Here is a 17,702-nt window from a genome sequence, read left to right on the forward strand (position 1 = left end):
TCATGAATTTAACGTAATGTTCGCGATACTTCTCGTCCTTGTCGAGTTTTCTCTCAAGATGCTTCAGACGAATCAGGGCGAGTTTTTTGTTGTTGGGGAGATGAGGGCATGTCTTGAAAGGGAGGGGCATCTCATAATGACCACTCAAATTTTGCTGGATCTCCCTTTCAAGGATGTGTAGGAATAGCACGTCGTCTTGAGAGACACTTTTTTCATTATGTCTCATATCTGCGAAGTCCGACTCCAACAAGCGGATGGCATCTGAAGGCATCAGCGCTGGGAGCTCTTTGACTGTTATCCGATGGCAGAGTCCAGTGACGTCTCCGGTGTCAACACGAGGTGATGCACATCCTACGACGCTCCAACCTAGGTCAGTCTTCTGGGCATATGGCTCATTATCCTGTCCAGTCATAACTTGACGAGGTGCCAGAGCTCTGGAGCAGTCATACCCTATAAGGACTCCTACATCACATTCCTTTAAAGATGGAAGCTCATCGACAATGGCGGCCAGGTGGCTCCATCTCCTGGCAGTCTCACATGTTGGAATATGAGACTGGTCAACTGGAATGAAGTCTCTTGTATATGCAGGTGGAAGATCAATATGAGTGGCGGAGCTGAATCCTCTCACTCGCAGTCCAATTGCTCTTTTACAATGAATGATGGAGTCCTGTCCTATCGTTGTAGTCAGCCTCAGTCGGACAGGCTCTGTGTCGGCCTGCAGTGTTTCACTGATCCCTTCGTCAACGAATGTTGTGTCACTCTGGGTGTCCAGAAGGGCGTAAACAAGCTTCTCTGTACCAGGATTGCTTGTTGTGGAAATCCACACAGGAACGACTGTCGAGGTGCTCGTGGATCCCGATGAACAATGAATGATGGAGTCCTGTCCTATCATTGTAGTCAGCCTCAGTCGGACAGGCCTTGTGTCGGCCTGCAGTGTTTCACTGATCCCTTCGTCAACGAATGTTGTGTCACTCTGGGTGTCCAGAAGGGCGTAAACAAGCTTCTCTGTACCAGGATTGCTTGTTGTGGAAATCCACACAGAAACGACTGTCGAGGTGCTCGTGGATCCTCCCACTGTCACTCTAAGAGACAATGCCGACTTAACTTCATCCTGAGCACTACTTTCCACTTGAGATGGAGCCTCCTTCTTATGGAATTGCTCCCATTTGTAATTTCCTTCATGGAGACACGTTGGGTGCCTTCCCTTGCACCTTTCACAAGTGTGGCGCTTGCGGCAGTCCTAGAATGGTGTCCCTTTCTAAGACATTTAAAGCAGATCCTCTGCTCCCTGATGAAGGTATGCTTCTCTTCCATTGGTTTGGCAGCGAAAGTGGCACACTTGAAGATCAGGTGGCCCTCTTTGTGGCAAAAGGCACATATTGCTTTGACTTCTCCCTTCTCGTGTGTCCAAGTATTTTCTTTCGTAGTAGCTGCCAAGACGCTGGCCTTGCTGCGACGAGGTTCTCTTGTGGGCAGCCTCTCTGACTCCGAAGGCCTCAATGCATAAAGCGATGAAACAGGGTTGCAAGCAACCCTAGCTTCCTTTGCGAGAAATGACGTGAACTCTCCGAAATCTGGGTAATTGAAACCATCGTCAATTGCTTCTGTCACCCTTCTGTTCCATCGGGCTATGACCCAATCTGGCAGTTTCATCAGCAACCGTTGATTTTCCTCACAGTCGTTGAGAATTTTCAGACCATTTACGTGTGTCATTGCATCGTTGCATGCGTTTAGAAAGTCGGAGAAGTCTCTTAATCTGGTGGGATCATTGGGAGAAACCTTTGGCCACTTGGACAACTTGTCTCGGAATGCCTTCTGGACTTCTGGACGATGAACGGCTGCCCATAGCGCTCCTTTAATTTCTTCCAAGCATATTCATAGGCTTCAGCGTCATTTCGATAGAAAGTGCCCTTGAGAGCTTTCCGTGCTGATCCTCCTGCATATCTTTTGAGATAAAACAATTTCTCAGCAGATGAGATGCTCTTCATGTCAATGAGAGATGTGAAGGAGGCTTGCCACTCAATGAACTGAAGAGGATCTCCGTTAAACACGAATGGTTCTGGGATTGGTAGCTTACTTAGCATTATGTTGTCCTGAAAGGCTTGAATGCGAGATGCAGTGTGATCCTCTTTTATCAGAGGAGGTGCCGGTTGGTGACAGACACGCTGTGGTGCAGACAGCCTCAAGCTCCTAAGACCACACCTCAGACTTCCAAGATCTTTGTCCCATACCAGACTGTGGCACTCCTCGTTAAATACCTTGAGCTTATCACACGCCATCTCCAATTCTTTCTCTGTTTCCATGCGGGTTATCTCTCGGCGTCTCCGCCCCAGCTCCAACTCATGATTGCGCTGCAGCTCTTCCATTTCGGCCTCTTTATGTTCCCCGTCTTGTAGTGCCTTTAAAGCAGCCTCCTGTGCAGCGAGATCAGCAGCAGCTTGTAGACGTTTGGCTGACAAACTTTGAGAGATGCTCGATCGACTTCTAGCTACAGATTGTGGTGCCACAGAACTGAAAATGGAATGTCTATTGTCCTTGGATAGGAGATGATGTAGTTGTTTGGTGTTCTCATTGTTGGCATTCAACATCTGTTCGTTAACGATTTTAACAAGTTGATCTGTGATGGCAACACATGTACAGGTTTCTCCTGTTCTGGGGGGCCAACTTGGCGAAGTGCTTCATATGCATTGGTGACTTCATCGCAATGCTTCAGAAACGAGAAAGCAATTGAGTCAAGCGAGTCCTCTGTGCAGAATCCCTTTAGCTCCTATCTCCCGGCCTTCGTTGCAACCGTCCAGTCCTCATATTTCTGGTGGAATAATTTAATTAGTCGTCTTTCTCTTTTTTCTCTTTCCCTCTCCATGTCCACTACCTTTTGGGTTGGTTGACGATCTCGACCCGATCTCCTGGGTCCCAACACATCCAGGTCACTAAGTGTATTAGTGAGGTCACTAATTTGTTGTTCCCACCCTTTTATTTTCTTTTTTATGCAATTCCTCTTAGTTTCATCTTCTTCATCTTCCAGTACCTCTCGGAATTGTGTGACTTAGTCCTGAAGAGCTTCTATTTGCCCTTCTAACTCTCTGGGACAATGGGGTTTCCACTAGGGCCTGACATGTTACCGAGACTTCACTGACTTAGAGGGAAAATGGACAAGTTAAGTGGGGAGAAGGCTAGCATTGAACAGTTTCCAACACAGATTATGATTCGAGATAGTTTACATCAATCTATGCAAAATCAACCGCTTAGCCAAATAAATTTGGCTACAAATGAATAAGCAAACAAATCTTATTGGAACAATTTGTGACAACCAACTGACTATTCAAGTTACAATCGATTTTGTTTGGCATCCATTAACAAATCACTTCAAATGTAACAGTTCATGACTTTGTGTTGAAATGATATACACAAATGGATTCAACCACAGACATACATCACAAGCGCATAAACTGTGTCTGAGTCCGTATGAATTAGGATTGAACCTACTGAGCACTGTGAACGTCACCTTTAAAACGTTAGCTATAACACTCGGTCCAACCTTCGATGAATGAAGACTCGAGAAGTCAACGTGTTTTGTCTGTGGGTAAAAACTCCATCAATCAGGCGTCGAATGGTCAGCAGAACACTATCATGAGGTGGCTTGCTGTCCCGACGAACGGACCGACTCCCAAATGTTACTTCTTCATGCAGCACTGCTTGAAGAACCGACCTCACGTTGCCTCCGAAGTACCACAAGCTCACAATCGCCTTGGTTACGCTTTCTGTCCCGAGTTGAAGGCAAGTTTCTACTGCAGATGCCTCAGCATAATCACTAGCAGATCTCAATACGGGCGTCTTGAACTTTATTCTTCTCCCAATACAGCGCTTGCACACCATACGGAAGTTTCGAACTCCTATTGACACCGTACAAAACCTGTTGCCTCTTTATGCTGGGCTCTAAACACGAGTTGCTGTGCTTGGATTATAGGTCATTCTCCGTTCAAAGACGTGTGGCGAATGAATAAAAGCTGTTCGGACTATTTTCGAACATGGTACAAAGTCGCGATGTTGCGATGCGGTCCTCGCCAAGAACGACGTACTGTATGACCGGAAATGCGTCAGAAATCAATCAAGACATCAGTTGCTTAAATTGAACATGACCAATTGCAGTACAACGAAAATGAAAATATCTATATTATAATAGGCGAAGGTGATTCTGTCTGTCTGTCTGTCTGTCTGGGGGTGTGGCTTACTCTGTTTACAGAGTAGCTCCACCCATTCTTGGAGAGGCTTCATGTAAACAAATATCCACCATTTTATTAACTCAAATAGCTTTGAGGCCTGTTCAGTTAGGCCCGTGCTGTCTTTCTCTCTCACACAGGTTTATTTCAACTCTAATTCGATATATAATTTCAATTTTAACAGTCGCTAACATCGTTTTCGACTTGGTTGGAAAAAAACGCGAAGAGAATCCCATGAAAGTTTCCGTTTATAGAACGAAATGATTTCTCAAAGGCCTGTAAACTAAAGCCCATTCATTGAGTCACCCTCACGATTTTATCTCGAATTCACCATCTGATTTAATTTTTATGGATGGTTTTAGACTCGGTGTCAGAAATAATTGAGAACATTCACGCACACATGGGAAATTGCCGAGATATATATTTATAAAAATCACGCCACGATGATACACGAAAATACACCGCCTAAAATAAGTCGTGGAAAATGTCGACATATATTAAAAATTCGCTTTTTCTTTTCCGTTAAGATATATTACTTTTACTTTTGATGACAGTCGTCACAAAAACGACATATATTTATTCGTTCTTATTTCATTCAACATTATTATCCGGAAGTAAAACATGTTTCAGGAAATTACCGAGAGATATTTCTTCGTTTTATTTTTATTATTTATGTGCGCATACACTTTAAATAGGTTTATTTGAAATCATAAAATTTTCACAATGTAATTTACTTGCCATTTGATGATTACGAGACACTTCCTCTTGAGGATCGTGACAATTCATGCGTTGCATGGAAACTTCCATTTCCAAAATGAATGAGACGGTCGATAAAGAACGCAGACTTGAACAGGATGCAGCAAGAAAACGAATGAGACGGACGAACGAGTCCGTCGACGAACGTCAATGCAAAGTTGAACATGATGCAGCAAGAAAAAGAACTAGACGGAAGACAAACGAGAGAAACGAGACGGGAAAAAGCCGATTGGAGAGGAGAGTGAGGAGCGATTGGAGAGGCGAGTGAGGAGCGATTGGAGAGGCGAGTGAGGAGCGATTGGAGAGGCGAGTGAGGAGCGATTGGAGAGGCGAGTGAGGAGCGATTGGAGAGGAGAGTGAGGAGCGATTGGAGAGGCGAGTGAGGTGTGATTGGAGAGGCGAGTGAGGTGTGATTGGAGAGGAGAGTGAGGAGTTATTGGAGAGGCGAGTGAGGTGCGATTGGAGAGGCGAGTGAGGAGCGATTGGAGAGGCGAGTGAGGAGCGATTGGAGTGGAGAGTGAGGAGCGATTGGCGAGGAGAGTGAGGTGCGATTGGAGAGGCGAGTGAGGTGCGATTGGAGAGGAGTGTGAGGAGGTATTGGAGAGGTGTGTGAGGAGATATTGGAGAGGAGTGTGAGGAGGTATTGGAGAGGAGTGTGAGGGGCGATTGGAGAGGCGAGTGAGGAGCGATTGGAGAGGCGAGTGAGGTGCGATTGGAGATGGGAGTGAGGAGCGATTGGAGAGGTGAGTGAGGAGCAATTGGAGAGGCGAGTGAGGAGCGATTGGAGAGGCGAGTGAGGAGCGATTGGCGAGGCGAGTGAGGAGCGATTGGAGAGGCGAGTGAGGAGCGATTGGAGAGGCGAGTGAGGAGCGATTGGAGAGGTGAGTGAGGTGCGATTGGAAAGGCGAGTGAGGCGCGATTGGAGAGGGGTGTGAGGAGGTATTGGAGAGGAGTGTGAGGAGGTATTGGAGAGGAGTGTGAGGAGGTATTGGAGAGGAGTGTGAAGAGGTATTGGAGAGGAGTGTGAGGAGGTATTGGAGAGGAGTGTGTGGAGGTATTGGAGAGGAGTGTGAGGAGGTATTGGAGAGGGGTTGGAGAGGAGAGTGAGGGCAGATTGGAGAGGAGAGTGAGGGCCGATTGGAGAGGAGAGTGAGGCCCGATTGGAGAGGAGAGTGTGGGCCGATTGGATAGGAGAGTGAGGACCGATTGGAGAGGCAAGTGAGGAGCGATTGGAGAGGCGAGTGAGGAGCAATTGGAGAGGCGAGTGAGGCACGATTGGAGGGGAGTATGAGGAATTGGAGAGGAGTGTGAGGATTTGGAGAGGAGTGTGAGGGTTTGGAGAGGAGTGTGAGGGTTTGGAGAGGAGTGTGAGGGTTTGGAGAGGAGTGTGAGGGTTTGGAGAGGAGTGTGAGGGGTTGGAGAGGAGTGTGAGGGGTTGGAGAGGAGTGTGAGGGGTTGGAGAGGAGTGTGAGGGGTTGGAGAGGAGTGTGAGGGGTTGGAGAGGAGTGTGAGGGGTTGGAAAGTGATGGCTGATTGGAGAGGAGAGTGAGGAGTGATTGGAGAGGAGAGTGAGGCGGGATTGGAGAGGAGTGTGAGGGATTGGAGAGGAGTGTGAGGGATTGGAGAGGAGTGTGAGGGATTGGAGAGGAGAGTGAGGCGGGATTGGAGAGGAGTGTGAGGGATTGGAGAGGAGTGTGAGGGATTGGAGAGGAGTGTGAGGGATTGGAGAGGTGTGTGAGGGATTGGAGAGGAGTGTGAGGGATTGGAGAGGAGTGTGAGGGATTGGAGAGGAGTGTGAGGGATTGGAGAGGAGTGTGAGGGATTGGAGATGAGTGTGAGGGATTGGAGAGGAGTGTGAGGGATTGGAGAGGAGTGTGAGGAAGTATTGGAGGGCAGTGTGAGGAGGCATGGGATTGGAGAGGCGTGAGGGTGGAGAGAGGAGAGTGTCAGGTGGAGAGGAGTGAGGGGTCACATATTATGTGAAATATATAAATTGTGTTCATTACACCATTTCTGGATCTGATGAATTGCCAGTAACCATTTTGTAAAATTTAATGTGCAGCATCTAAATCAAGATGTCCAAATGTCACACACGTCCATGCCCGTGGGATTCCCACGGGTGACCCCACTAGTATCATATAATGAGGCTATATTTAACAACCACTAACGGCAAATATTATTATAGCCTACGATGTTGTCATTTACACCTAGGATCCCAAGCCCTCCACCATAACCGTTAAGCCAACACCAATTATATATGATCTGTGGGCATGCCACCTCCGCCCTCTCCCCACCCCTATCCGTCATATATCATTACCCTGTTGTCATAATTTCAGTTCCCCCAAATCATCAAATGTGTTAATTTGCCCGAACCAGGTCTATGACGTAATATATGAACGTTCCCTAAAGGGTGTTGAAAGAAACACAACTGGTAAAGCCAAATAGAATTGCATTCTACCTTTCAGAATCGTAATTGTCGGCTATAAAACTCACCCAATATGTAGGATAAATATGTGAGGGACATACATACATACATACATACATACGGAGAGACAAACGCTGTAAACACAGGAACCAAACATCTACACCATTAAAAAAAATCGTTTGTTTAAGCACCAATTTGCCAGTTCTGAAACTAAAAGCCTCTATGCGGTTTGAAGAAGAGGAAGAAGCGCTAATGTATGGTTAATTCACGCTACAGTTTGAACGGAAACATTTATTATTCTACGACAGGAGAAACACCTCAGGACAAGGAACGAGCATACAAAACTCTATATACAGTCGTGATATTTTGCGAAGCAATAAAAAAAAACTACACAGAAAAACCCACAAACAACAACAACCACAGCCACGATAACAATCGAGTGTTATAAAAAGATTCTTATTTTCACATGTTTTACTTAATGTGTTTCACGTGTTTGTTTGTGTTTCACACAATGAAAATCGTAAAGGTAGAGCATGTAGATTGTGATACATGACAGGTTCAACGATATGTTCGGCCTGAACGGCATAGGAATAAAAATGGCGGCGTGAGGGGTCAGCCGTTGTACCGCCGGAATGGCATCACATCACATCACTCCTGTCATGTGACCAGATCCTCAGCTCTGATTGGTGCACATTTTAGGGGACATGCATACATATATACATACATACATACATACACGACATGACCAAAGGTATGTGGACACCCGAACATCACACATCTCATTCCAAAATCATGGGCATTAATATGGAGTTGCCCCCCCCCCCCCCCCTTGCTGCTATAACAGTCTCCACTCTTCTGGGAAGGCTTTCCACTAGATGTTGGAACATTGCTGCGGGGATTTGCTTCCATTCAGCCACAAGTGCATTAGTGAGGTTGGGCATTGATGTTGGGCGATTAGGCCTGGCTCGCAGTCGGCGTTCCAATTCATCCCAAAGGTGTTAGATGCGGTTGTGGTCAGGGCTCTGTGCAGGCCAGTCAAGTTCTTCTCCACCGATCTCGACAAACCATTTCCATATGGACCTCGCTTTGTGCACGGGGGCATTGTCATGCTGAAACAAGAAAGGGCCTTCCCAAACTGTTGCCATAAAGTTGGAAGCACACGATTGTTTAGATCTAGAATGTCATTGAATGCTGTGGCGTCAATATATCCCTTCACTGGAACTAAGGGGTCTAGCCCAATCCATGAAAAACAGCCCCAGACCATTATTCCTCCTCCACCAAATTTTATAGTTGGCACTATGCATTCAGGCAGGTAGCGTTCTCCTGGCATCTGCCAAACCCAAATTTGTCCGTCGGACTGCCAGATGGTGAAGTGTGATTCATCACTCCAGAGAACGCGTTTCCACTGCTCCAGAGTCCAATGGTGACAAGCTTTACACCACTCCAGCCGACGCTTGGCATTGCGCATGATCTTAGGCTTGTGTGCGGCCGCTCGGCCATGGAAACCCATTTCATGAAGCTCCCGACGAACAGTTGTGCTGACACTGCTTCCAGAGGCAGTTTGGAACTCGGTAGTGAGAGTTGCAACCGGACAGACGATTTTTACGTACTATGCGCTTCAGCACTCGGCGGTCCCGTTCTGTGAGCTTGTGTGGCCTAACACTTCGTGGCTGAGCTGTTGTTGCTCCTAGACGTTTCCACTTCACAATAACAGCATTTACAGTTGACCGGGGCAGCTCTAGCAGGGCAGAAATTTGATGAACTGACTTGTTGGAAAGGTGGCATCATATGACGGTGCCAGGTTGAAAGTCACTGAGCCCTTCAATATGGCCCATTCTACTGCCAATGTTTGTCTATGGAGATTGCATGGCTGTGTGCTTGATTATATATACCTGTCAGCAATTGGTGTGGCTGAAATAGACGAATCCACTAATTAGAAGGGGTGTCTGCATACTTTTGGGCATGGAGTGTACATACGGACAGACAAACACTTTTTTAGATGGCTTTGCCCTGTGGGCTATGCCGTAAAAATCCCCTTGTTAACTACCCTGCGCTCGCGAAGTGAAAAGCAGGGTTAGGCCATCGGTTGCATACATACGTGCATATCTGCATTTTTAAAATTCATTTTCTCAGCAACCTTTGGTCTGATTGACACAAAGCATTTGGTCCGATTTTACCATGGGAGCTCCCCTTCGCCTGTATAAAAATTTTATTCAGAATTATGACGTCATACGCCACGCGGTAAGGACGCAATTTTCGAAAAAAACAACACCTCTATCGTCAAAACTGCTCAATGGATAAAATTGAAACATGGATCATTGTGAAGTACTCCCCATAGGGAATAAGATATGTTTATGATGATGTCATTGGTGTCTAAATTATGACGTCATAATTTGACAAGTACAACGCTTGATCTTATCTGTATGAAAAAAAATCTCTGCAACTGTTAGTCCGATGGAAACGAAATTTTTGCCATAGAAGCGCCTCCTCCTGAATAATGTTTTAGTGATAATTATGACGTTATAGGTCACATGGTACAGGCATCATCTTGGAAAAATCGAAAGACGTTGCACCTCTATATCTCCTAAACCGCTCCATGGAAAAAAATTAAACATGGCTCATTGTAAAGAACTCCACATGGGGAATAACAAGTGTTGTTAACAATGACTTCATCGGTGCCTTAATTGTGAGGTCACAATTCGACACAGACAATGCGTAGTCTGATCAGTTTGAAATTTCTTGAGTGTGATCGATGCAACAATTATATTAGAGAATATAAATTGATGTTTTCATCACTCGCGTGTTCTGGCAGCCATATTGGACCCCTACAAAAGAACCCCTACAAAGAAAAAACCCCAACAAAAACAGAAGAGTTGGTTCGCACCAAGTTGACTGCGCAGGGTTAATATTCTATGAATACCATCTCGCTTAATTTATCGATTTATTGAAAAATACACAAAGTTGGTGTTTCTTGGATCAGACGATTGATGAATATCTCATTCTGAAGAGTTTTGAACACCCTGCACGTGTTTCACCGTGTCGTCGATCCTGCTGGTGGAGGAAACTTCACCAGCACGGACTGTATTTCCTGAAACAATGCTGAGGAGATGCTTGGACTGTGATGGAAATCGGAAGTCATTTTGCCTCTTGAATCCTGCAGGTTATCAGGGTTTGCTATATTTACATGTGTGGTGTTTACAAGTGCACATGTAAAATAGTAATGAAGCATTCCCATCAGCCTTTTCTTGGAAATGTATAACCATAGCTTGGTGAATAATTTAACATTCCAGGGAAGTTTGTGTGGTCATTCGGTGAAATAAAACATAATATTTACTCCATTATATACAACACAAGGTAACGTGGAAAGGGCTATTTATATCATTAGGTCTGTGCCACATCCATATTTGATGAAAGTACAGTATTCCTTTCATCCAATTCTCGTTGGAGTTTTAGCAACAACATCAAAATCCAACATGTACTTATAGTCAGGTTCACTATGTTTTTTCGTTCAAAATCATGGTAGATTAGCAAACCTATACATTTTTGGAAACGTTATTACATGGAAAATCAGAAAATCAATGTTTACATTTGCCAATTCCGACCAATTCGATTCGACCAATTCGACCAATCGACCAATTCCATTCGACCAATTCGACCATTCGACCATTCGAACAATCGCTTCGATCGACCATTCGACCATTCGACCATTCGACCATTCGACCATTCGACCAATTCGATCGATTCGATTCATCGAATTCGATTCGATCGACCAATTCGATTTGCCAATCAATTTGACCGACCTTTGCTTGTATGGAACGGACTGTGAAAACGATGCGGACTATATTGTCGGATACGACACACAGGACAGTGATGACGAACTCTAAATGGCATATTCTGTAATCGTGTATGTTTGATGCCATTGACTGCCTGTGTATATTTTGTCATTGACTGCCTGTGTAGATGTGAAGTTATACTGACTGCATGTGTATATATGATTTTGCTGACTGCCTGTGTATGTTTGGTGATATGAATTATTGTGACACATTTTGATGTTATTAACTGCCTGTACAAAATGATAACATGTATTTGATTATGCAACTTATCGCGAATATAAAGACAGTATTTTGCAATTCAAAACCTTTGATTCGTGTCTTACCATTCCCCATAGCGCTAATTTGATACTTTCATTGGATTCCTTGTCCCTGAATATATAGGTTTAGTATATTTTAAAAAGTTTTTAGGGTAATTAGAGGCAGAAATAGAACAAAATATGTATTTTACAGTGGCCATTTTGAAAATCCAAAATGGCCGCCATACAGGTATCTCTCCAAATGTAAACATTGATTTTTAGTTTCCTTCTGCTATAACCTTTCCAAAAATGTATAGGTTTGCTAATGTACCATGATTTTGAACGAAGTATAATTTATTGACATAGTGAACCTGACTATTACACTGGCCATGGAGAGCCTGTAGCCTTCGGGTGGCTGTATAGAGGCCGTAGTGAGGTCTTAGAGGGCCCATGGAGAGCTCCAAGCTCCCAGCCATGTGTAGTAGCAGACATTAAAAGAGCTCTGATTATTTTGTTTCAAAATTAAAAAGCAAAAGCTTTCGTTTGTTGAAAAAAAGTTCAGTTAAAGTTCCTGCAAAAGAAAGATCCGTCGTCACATGGGTTCACTTGTAACCCTTCCATCGTCACATGGGTTCACTAGTAACCCTTGAGCCCTCCTTAAACTTCTCCAAATACGACCCTCAGGCGATGGTCTTAGCGTCTGTGATTTGTCACTCAAAGAGAACAAATCTGTTTGTACTGTTTGAACACAAAGCTGAACTTGGTTCAAAGTTGGAGAGAACTTCCGCTTTGCTTTAGTCCAAGTTTTAAAAATTGAAACTTAAACACAAACAAAATGATTTGTTTTTCATTTGCGTGGATATTACTTATTAAAATGACTATTTACTGGATTATCGAGTTGTGCAATAAACTTACGTGTATATAAAATCCAGAATTCGTTCTGCAAGCGCAAAGAGGTACAAATCAGTGTCAGACATAGACAAAGTGAACATGTTCTGGACCAAAAATTGCAAACGGAGCAAAGATGTAGGGAACAAGGAATATTAATCGTGTGACCTGCCTGTCACTTCCCTCCCTTTCCCCCCCCCCCCCCCCCCCCCCATCCCCTTGCTCTCCTCTATCAATTTTATTCCCTTATCAAGTTTGGGGAAATGTGGGTAATAGTATTTTTCACATGTTGTATTTAGGTGTCCCTTTCTAGTTGTCTTGAGAGCACGAGGTTCAACCATAGTTTGGACGAGCACCACGTGTGTTGTTGTTATGAGGAAGGATACCAGGTTCAATCACCGGTAGTGTTAATACAGGAGTGGTTGACATAGGCCCGTGAGCCAGTTCAATAGTTGTAGTCCGTGGGCTGAGTAGGGTTTACATGCACGCCCCCCACAACCTAACTTCCCGGGTATGTCCATGTACCCCCCACCCTAGGGGTTAGGAAAAACCATGTTAACAGAAAAAAAACTCATTCCCTCATAGTTTGACCTCTGGTGACCTCATTAGTGACCTCATTTGCATATAACACATATCATTGTAAAGAGGGTCCCAGGACAAACATTTTGAGGGGTCATGTGCAACCATAGGATGACGAGGTAAAAAAGTTATGGCCATTTGAAATTCGCCTACCCCTAATTTTCGGAAATCACTGATACAGGGGGGGTAACATCAAAATATGCGTGGGAGGTACCTTGGGAATGAGTTTTTTTTTCTGTTAACATGGTTTTTCCTAACCCCTAGGGTGGGGGGGTACATGGACATACCCGGGAAGTGAAGTTGTGGGGTGGGCGGGGGGGGGTGCATGTAAACCCTACTCAGCCCACGGACTATTGGCTCTGCGTGATGCAACCCAAGTTGATCAACATGTTTATGCATGCATTTGACAGCTTCACAAGAAACATCATCGTCTCGTCAATGTTGGCGATCACAATGCCAGATAACCACTGGGTAACACATATAGAATTCTATCTCTATGCATACTGTATACAGGATCAATGACCTGTAAGTTACGATATACAGATGCATGTTCGTGATTACGTTTCTGGACCGTTACATCCGGGTGCACTAATGACAATGTTGTTGCTAATCCAGAGGCCATTAGAAGCTTGGTGGGTGAGCGACCGACCAGTCGTTAGATGAGGTCCGGTGCGATAGTTGAGCAAAACACAAGGTCGACGACATTTTTTTTCTTTTTTTTTTTTCTATACAAGATCGAGGCTCGTGTAAGAGCTAACATTAGTCACAAAAAAAAAACTGACACATAAAACATAAGATAAAGGGAGCGGGAGACAAGATGTGGAGAGAGAGGGAAGCACACAAGTACAACATTTGAGAGCAGGGACATCGGGAGATCTGTGGGAGGGAGAGGGCTTGAGGGGAGGAGGCACGGGAAGGGTGGGGAGGGGAGGTATAAAACACATGGACATTGCTCGGACTTCCAGGAAAGAAGTCGGAATTTCAAAATAGTGCATCTGTGGTGAATTAAGGGGGTAGAAAAGATCACGGTTTTGGATGGGGGAAGACAAGAGATGGTGGCGAACAGCTGTTTTAAACACCTGGAGGGAGGAGCGGGATTGAAGAGAGTGAGGGAGTTTGTTCCAGAGGCGGGAGAAAAGAGGAATGAAAGAGTGAAGGTGAGCAGAGAGTCTTGATTTTGGCAGTTCAACCATAAGAGGGTTGCAGGCAGATCTTGTGCGACCTTTAGGAATATTTGGGGGACAGAGCACAGACAGAGCTGGAGGGGAAAAGCCGGAGAGCAGTCGGTAGAAGACAGAAAGACCATCAACCTGCCTGCGGTGAGTGAGTGAAAGGCCCTCGGAATTAGCTTCATCACTGGAGATTCCAATGATTCTGAAAGCTTTGGTCTCAACAGCGTGAAGCCGAGCTCGGTGTGAAGCAGGAGCACCAGCCCAGAGGGGAGAACAGTATTCCATTGAGCTGTGGATGAAAGCCTTTTATGTGGTGAGGAGCTCAGGTGTGCCAAGGAAGGACTTCGCACGACAGAGGATGCCCAGTCGGCGACTGGCTTTGGAGGCCAGCTTGGGAATGTGGTTTTCCCAGGAAAGATCATGGCAGATAGTGAGACCCAAGAGCTTGAGTGACAGAACTTCTTGGAGAGGATTGTTGAGAAAGTAGATGGGAGGGTTTTCCAGTCAGTCTTTTCGGAGAGACACAGTAAGAGTGTGAGATTTGTCAGGATTGAAAGACATGTTCCACTTGTTTGCCCAGTCTGTGATTTTGTCCAGGTCTGCAGAGAGTGAGGAGGCTGCAGACTGCCGATCTGAGGGATGAGGTATGGAGCGGCAGAGAGTGGAGTCATCAGCAAAGAGATAGAGAGGATTTTCCAGAGAGTCGGAGAGATCATTGATGCAGACCAGAAAAAGCACAGGCCCCAGAACATTGCCTTGAGTAACAACAGCCTGACCAGGAAGGTAAGATGAGAGAAATCCATTCAGGGCCACACGTTGACTACGACCATAGAGGAAGTCTGCAAGCCATGCATGGAGATGTCCATGGATACCCTGGGAGGAGAATTTGGTGAGCAGAGTGGGGTGCCAGACCGTATCGAAGGCACGTGATATGTCAAGGGAGACATCTCTGATTTTCTGTTTGGCATTAAGGATCTCCATCCATTGTTGAGACAGCAGACAGCAGATTGAGTACCAGTTCACTGGGAATTCCCTGTTTGTCGTTAAAGGCGGCAAAAAGGGTTGGCGTCAGGAAGGGCATCCGGCCGTAAAACATTGCTTCAAAAAGGGGACCAACAAAAACAACAACAACCACGGTTCCCGAAAAAGGCCAACCCCCGCTCTGCGGGGAAAAATGGCCTCTAAAGGTGGTTATTTTTTATTGTTTTTTTCCATTGTTGAGACAGCCGAAGCAGTATGTCCAGAGTAGAATGATCTGGTCGGAATCCAAATTGATGATCTGAGATCAAGCCATTGGAGAAGAGGAAGGATTTGATGTCAGCAGCGATGATTGATTCCATAACCTTGCTGATTATTGGGAGCAGGCTGATTGGTCTCTCGTTGCAAGGATCTGTTTTTGCACATTTTTGTGTAAAGCGGTAATGTTGGCTGATTTCCAAGATGCTGGCAGATGACCTTGAGAAAAAGAGAGGGTGAAGAGAACAGAGAGTTGGCGAGATAGAGCGGAAGAGCAGGATTTTATGACCCGTGGGCTGATGCTGTCTGGTCCAATTGCAGAATCAGAGTCGAGGTTTGACAAAAACTTCTCCACCTTGGCAGGAGAAAGACACAGAGTCCAGGTGGTCCAGGTCGTGGGTGGAGTGCAGGAACCTTTCTCGGAGAGTCAATGGAGATGAATGCACTCTCATTCATGATCGATCTAGAAGCACCGGTATCAACTTCCATCTTTACCGGGATGTCATCGATTGCTGCATCAACCATAATTAGACAACAGAGCTCTTGGCTCCAATGGAAGACTTCATAAGATTCATCATTTGTGTCTTGGCCACAAGTTGTGTCCAATGTATGACCAATTTGTGACCTATCGTCCACTGCATCATTATACACAGCAATGTGATAATCAGAAGACAAGTTCTTCCACTTGGATTGAGGACAACAGCATTTTAAGTGTCCCTGCTTACCACAGCTGTCCCTGCTTACCACAGCTGTCCCTGCTCACCACAGGTATATTTCCTGTACTGACACTTGTAAGCTTCATGATTACCACCACAACGCCAACAAAGTACACCAGCCTTCTGGGCAGATCCAGAAGCATCAGCAGGTGGAGTTGGATTTGGTGGCTTGCTACGACACCTTTGCTTGTAACCAAAGGTTACCTTGTTCACAGAAGGGTCCTGGTGACTTGTTTGGTTAATTTTAATAACAATAGGAACCGGTTATTCCACTCATAGACTCAGAATACATCTGCAAGAGCAACCAGTCACATGACTCTATGGTCTGACCCCCACAGCACTCCTTATACATGTTATAATAAACCACTCGATACAGCCACAACGCCTGGATTCCTGTCCAGGGTCTCCAGCCATCTTTCACCCACAACCTTTGGATTCCTATCCAGTCTCCACCCATCTGTCACCCAGCTTTGTACGCATAACCTCTGTATTCCAGTCTGAGGTCATCTCCCATCTTTCACCCAGCTTAAATCCCACACCTCCGGATTGCAGTCCAGAGTCATCAACCTGGTTCGAAATCCACAACCTCTGGATCCAGACCAGGGTTGTCACCGATCTTTCACCAAGCTTTGAACCCACACCCTCTGGATTCCTATCCATTCTCCACCCATCTGTCACCCAGCTTTGTACCCACCTCGACATTCCAGTTTAGGGTCATCGTCCATCTTTCACCCAGCTTTATCTATATTTTTTGTAAACATAGTCGAGGCTTGTGGAAGAGCTACGACGAGTACACTGAACGGATCAGGACACAGCAGGAAAAAAGGAATAGTAGAGAGAGGGGGGAAACAACAACTGCAGAGGCCAAAATACAAGGAGACTTGGACAAACAATGGATGTGGGGAGGAATGGGCTATGAGAGGATGCACGGCGCGGACAAGATGGATACAGAAGGAAACTACCAGGAGGGAAAACTAGAAATTTGGAAGGATGAAGGATTGGGGTGGGTGGGGGTTAACACGGGGAGAAAAGATCATGGTTTTGGATTGGGGACGTTCTGTGATGGTTATGAACAGCTGTCTTGAAGACAATGTGGATGTTGGTACCACAGGAACTGCCTTTAGAGGCCATTTTACCCCGCAGAGCAGGGGTTGGCTTTTTTGGGCACCGTGGCCCCTTTTTGAAGCAATTATTTACAGCCGGATGCCCTTCCTGTTGCCAACCCTGTTGGTTGCCTCTTGCGCCCTTCCTGTTGCCAACCCTGTTGGTTGCCTCTTGTGCCCTTCCTGTTGCCAACCCTGTTGGTTGCCTCTTGTGCCACACAGGGAATTACCAGTGAGCTGGTACTCAGTTTGCCGACCTCAGAAGGATGACAGGCTGAGTCAACCCCCCTGGCATTAATTCAGCGATCGACTGGGATTTCAACCCCGGATCCTAGGATCCCAAGCCGGCACCCTAACCGCTAAGCCAACACCAGGCTTATGTTGTTGGTACCACATGTGGGGAAAAAAGAGGAAAGAATGAGTGGAGATGAGCAGTGATCCTGGATTTAGGTAGTTTCACCAGAAGGGGAAGATGGTGGACCATGTGTGCCCTGTAGAAAACTGGGAGGGGGGTGGGGGTGCATAGGGGAACCCTGCA

The 17,702-nt window shown here is 45.7% G+C and overlaps 1 protein-coding gene across 1 annotated transcript in view; it reads right to left on the minus strand.

The window, feature by feature from the left end:
• The window catches only part of LOC137438971 (coagulation factor VII-like), a 54,243-nt gene that overhangs the window by 35,151 nt on the left and 1,390 nt on the right, over positions 1 to 17,702 (minus strand). The window contains exon 3 of the mRNA XM_068134491.2: positions 12,386 to 12,410. Coding sequence (XP_067990592.1) covers positions 12,386 to 12,410 — 25 coding nt within the window. The remainder of the gene's footprint in view (positions 1 to 12,385; positions 12,411 to 17,702) is intronic.

This window comes from Myxine glutinosa, chromosome 13, assembly GCF_964187855.1.
Source record: "Myxine glutinosa chromosome 13, kmMyxGlut1.1, whole genome shotgun sequence".
Lineage (NCBI taxonomy): Eukaryota > Metazoa > Chordata > Myxini > Myxiniformes > Myxinidae > Myxine > Myxine glutinosa.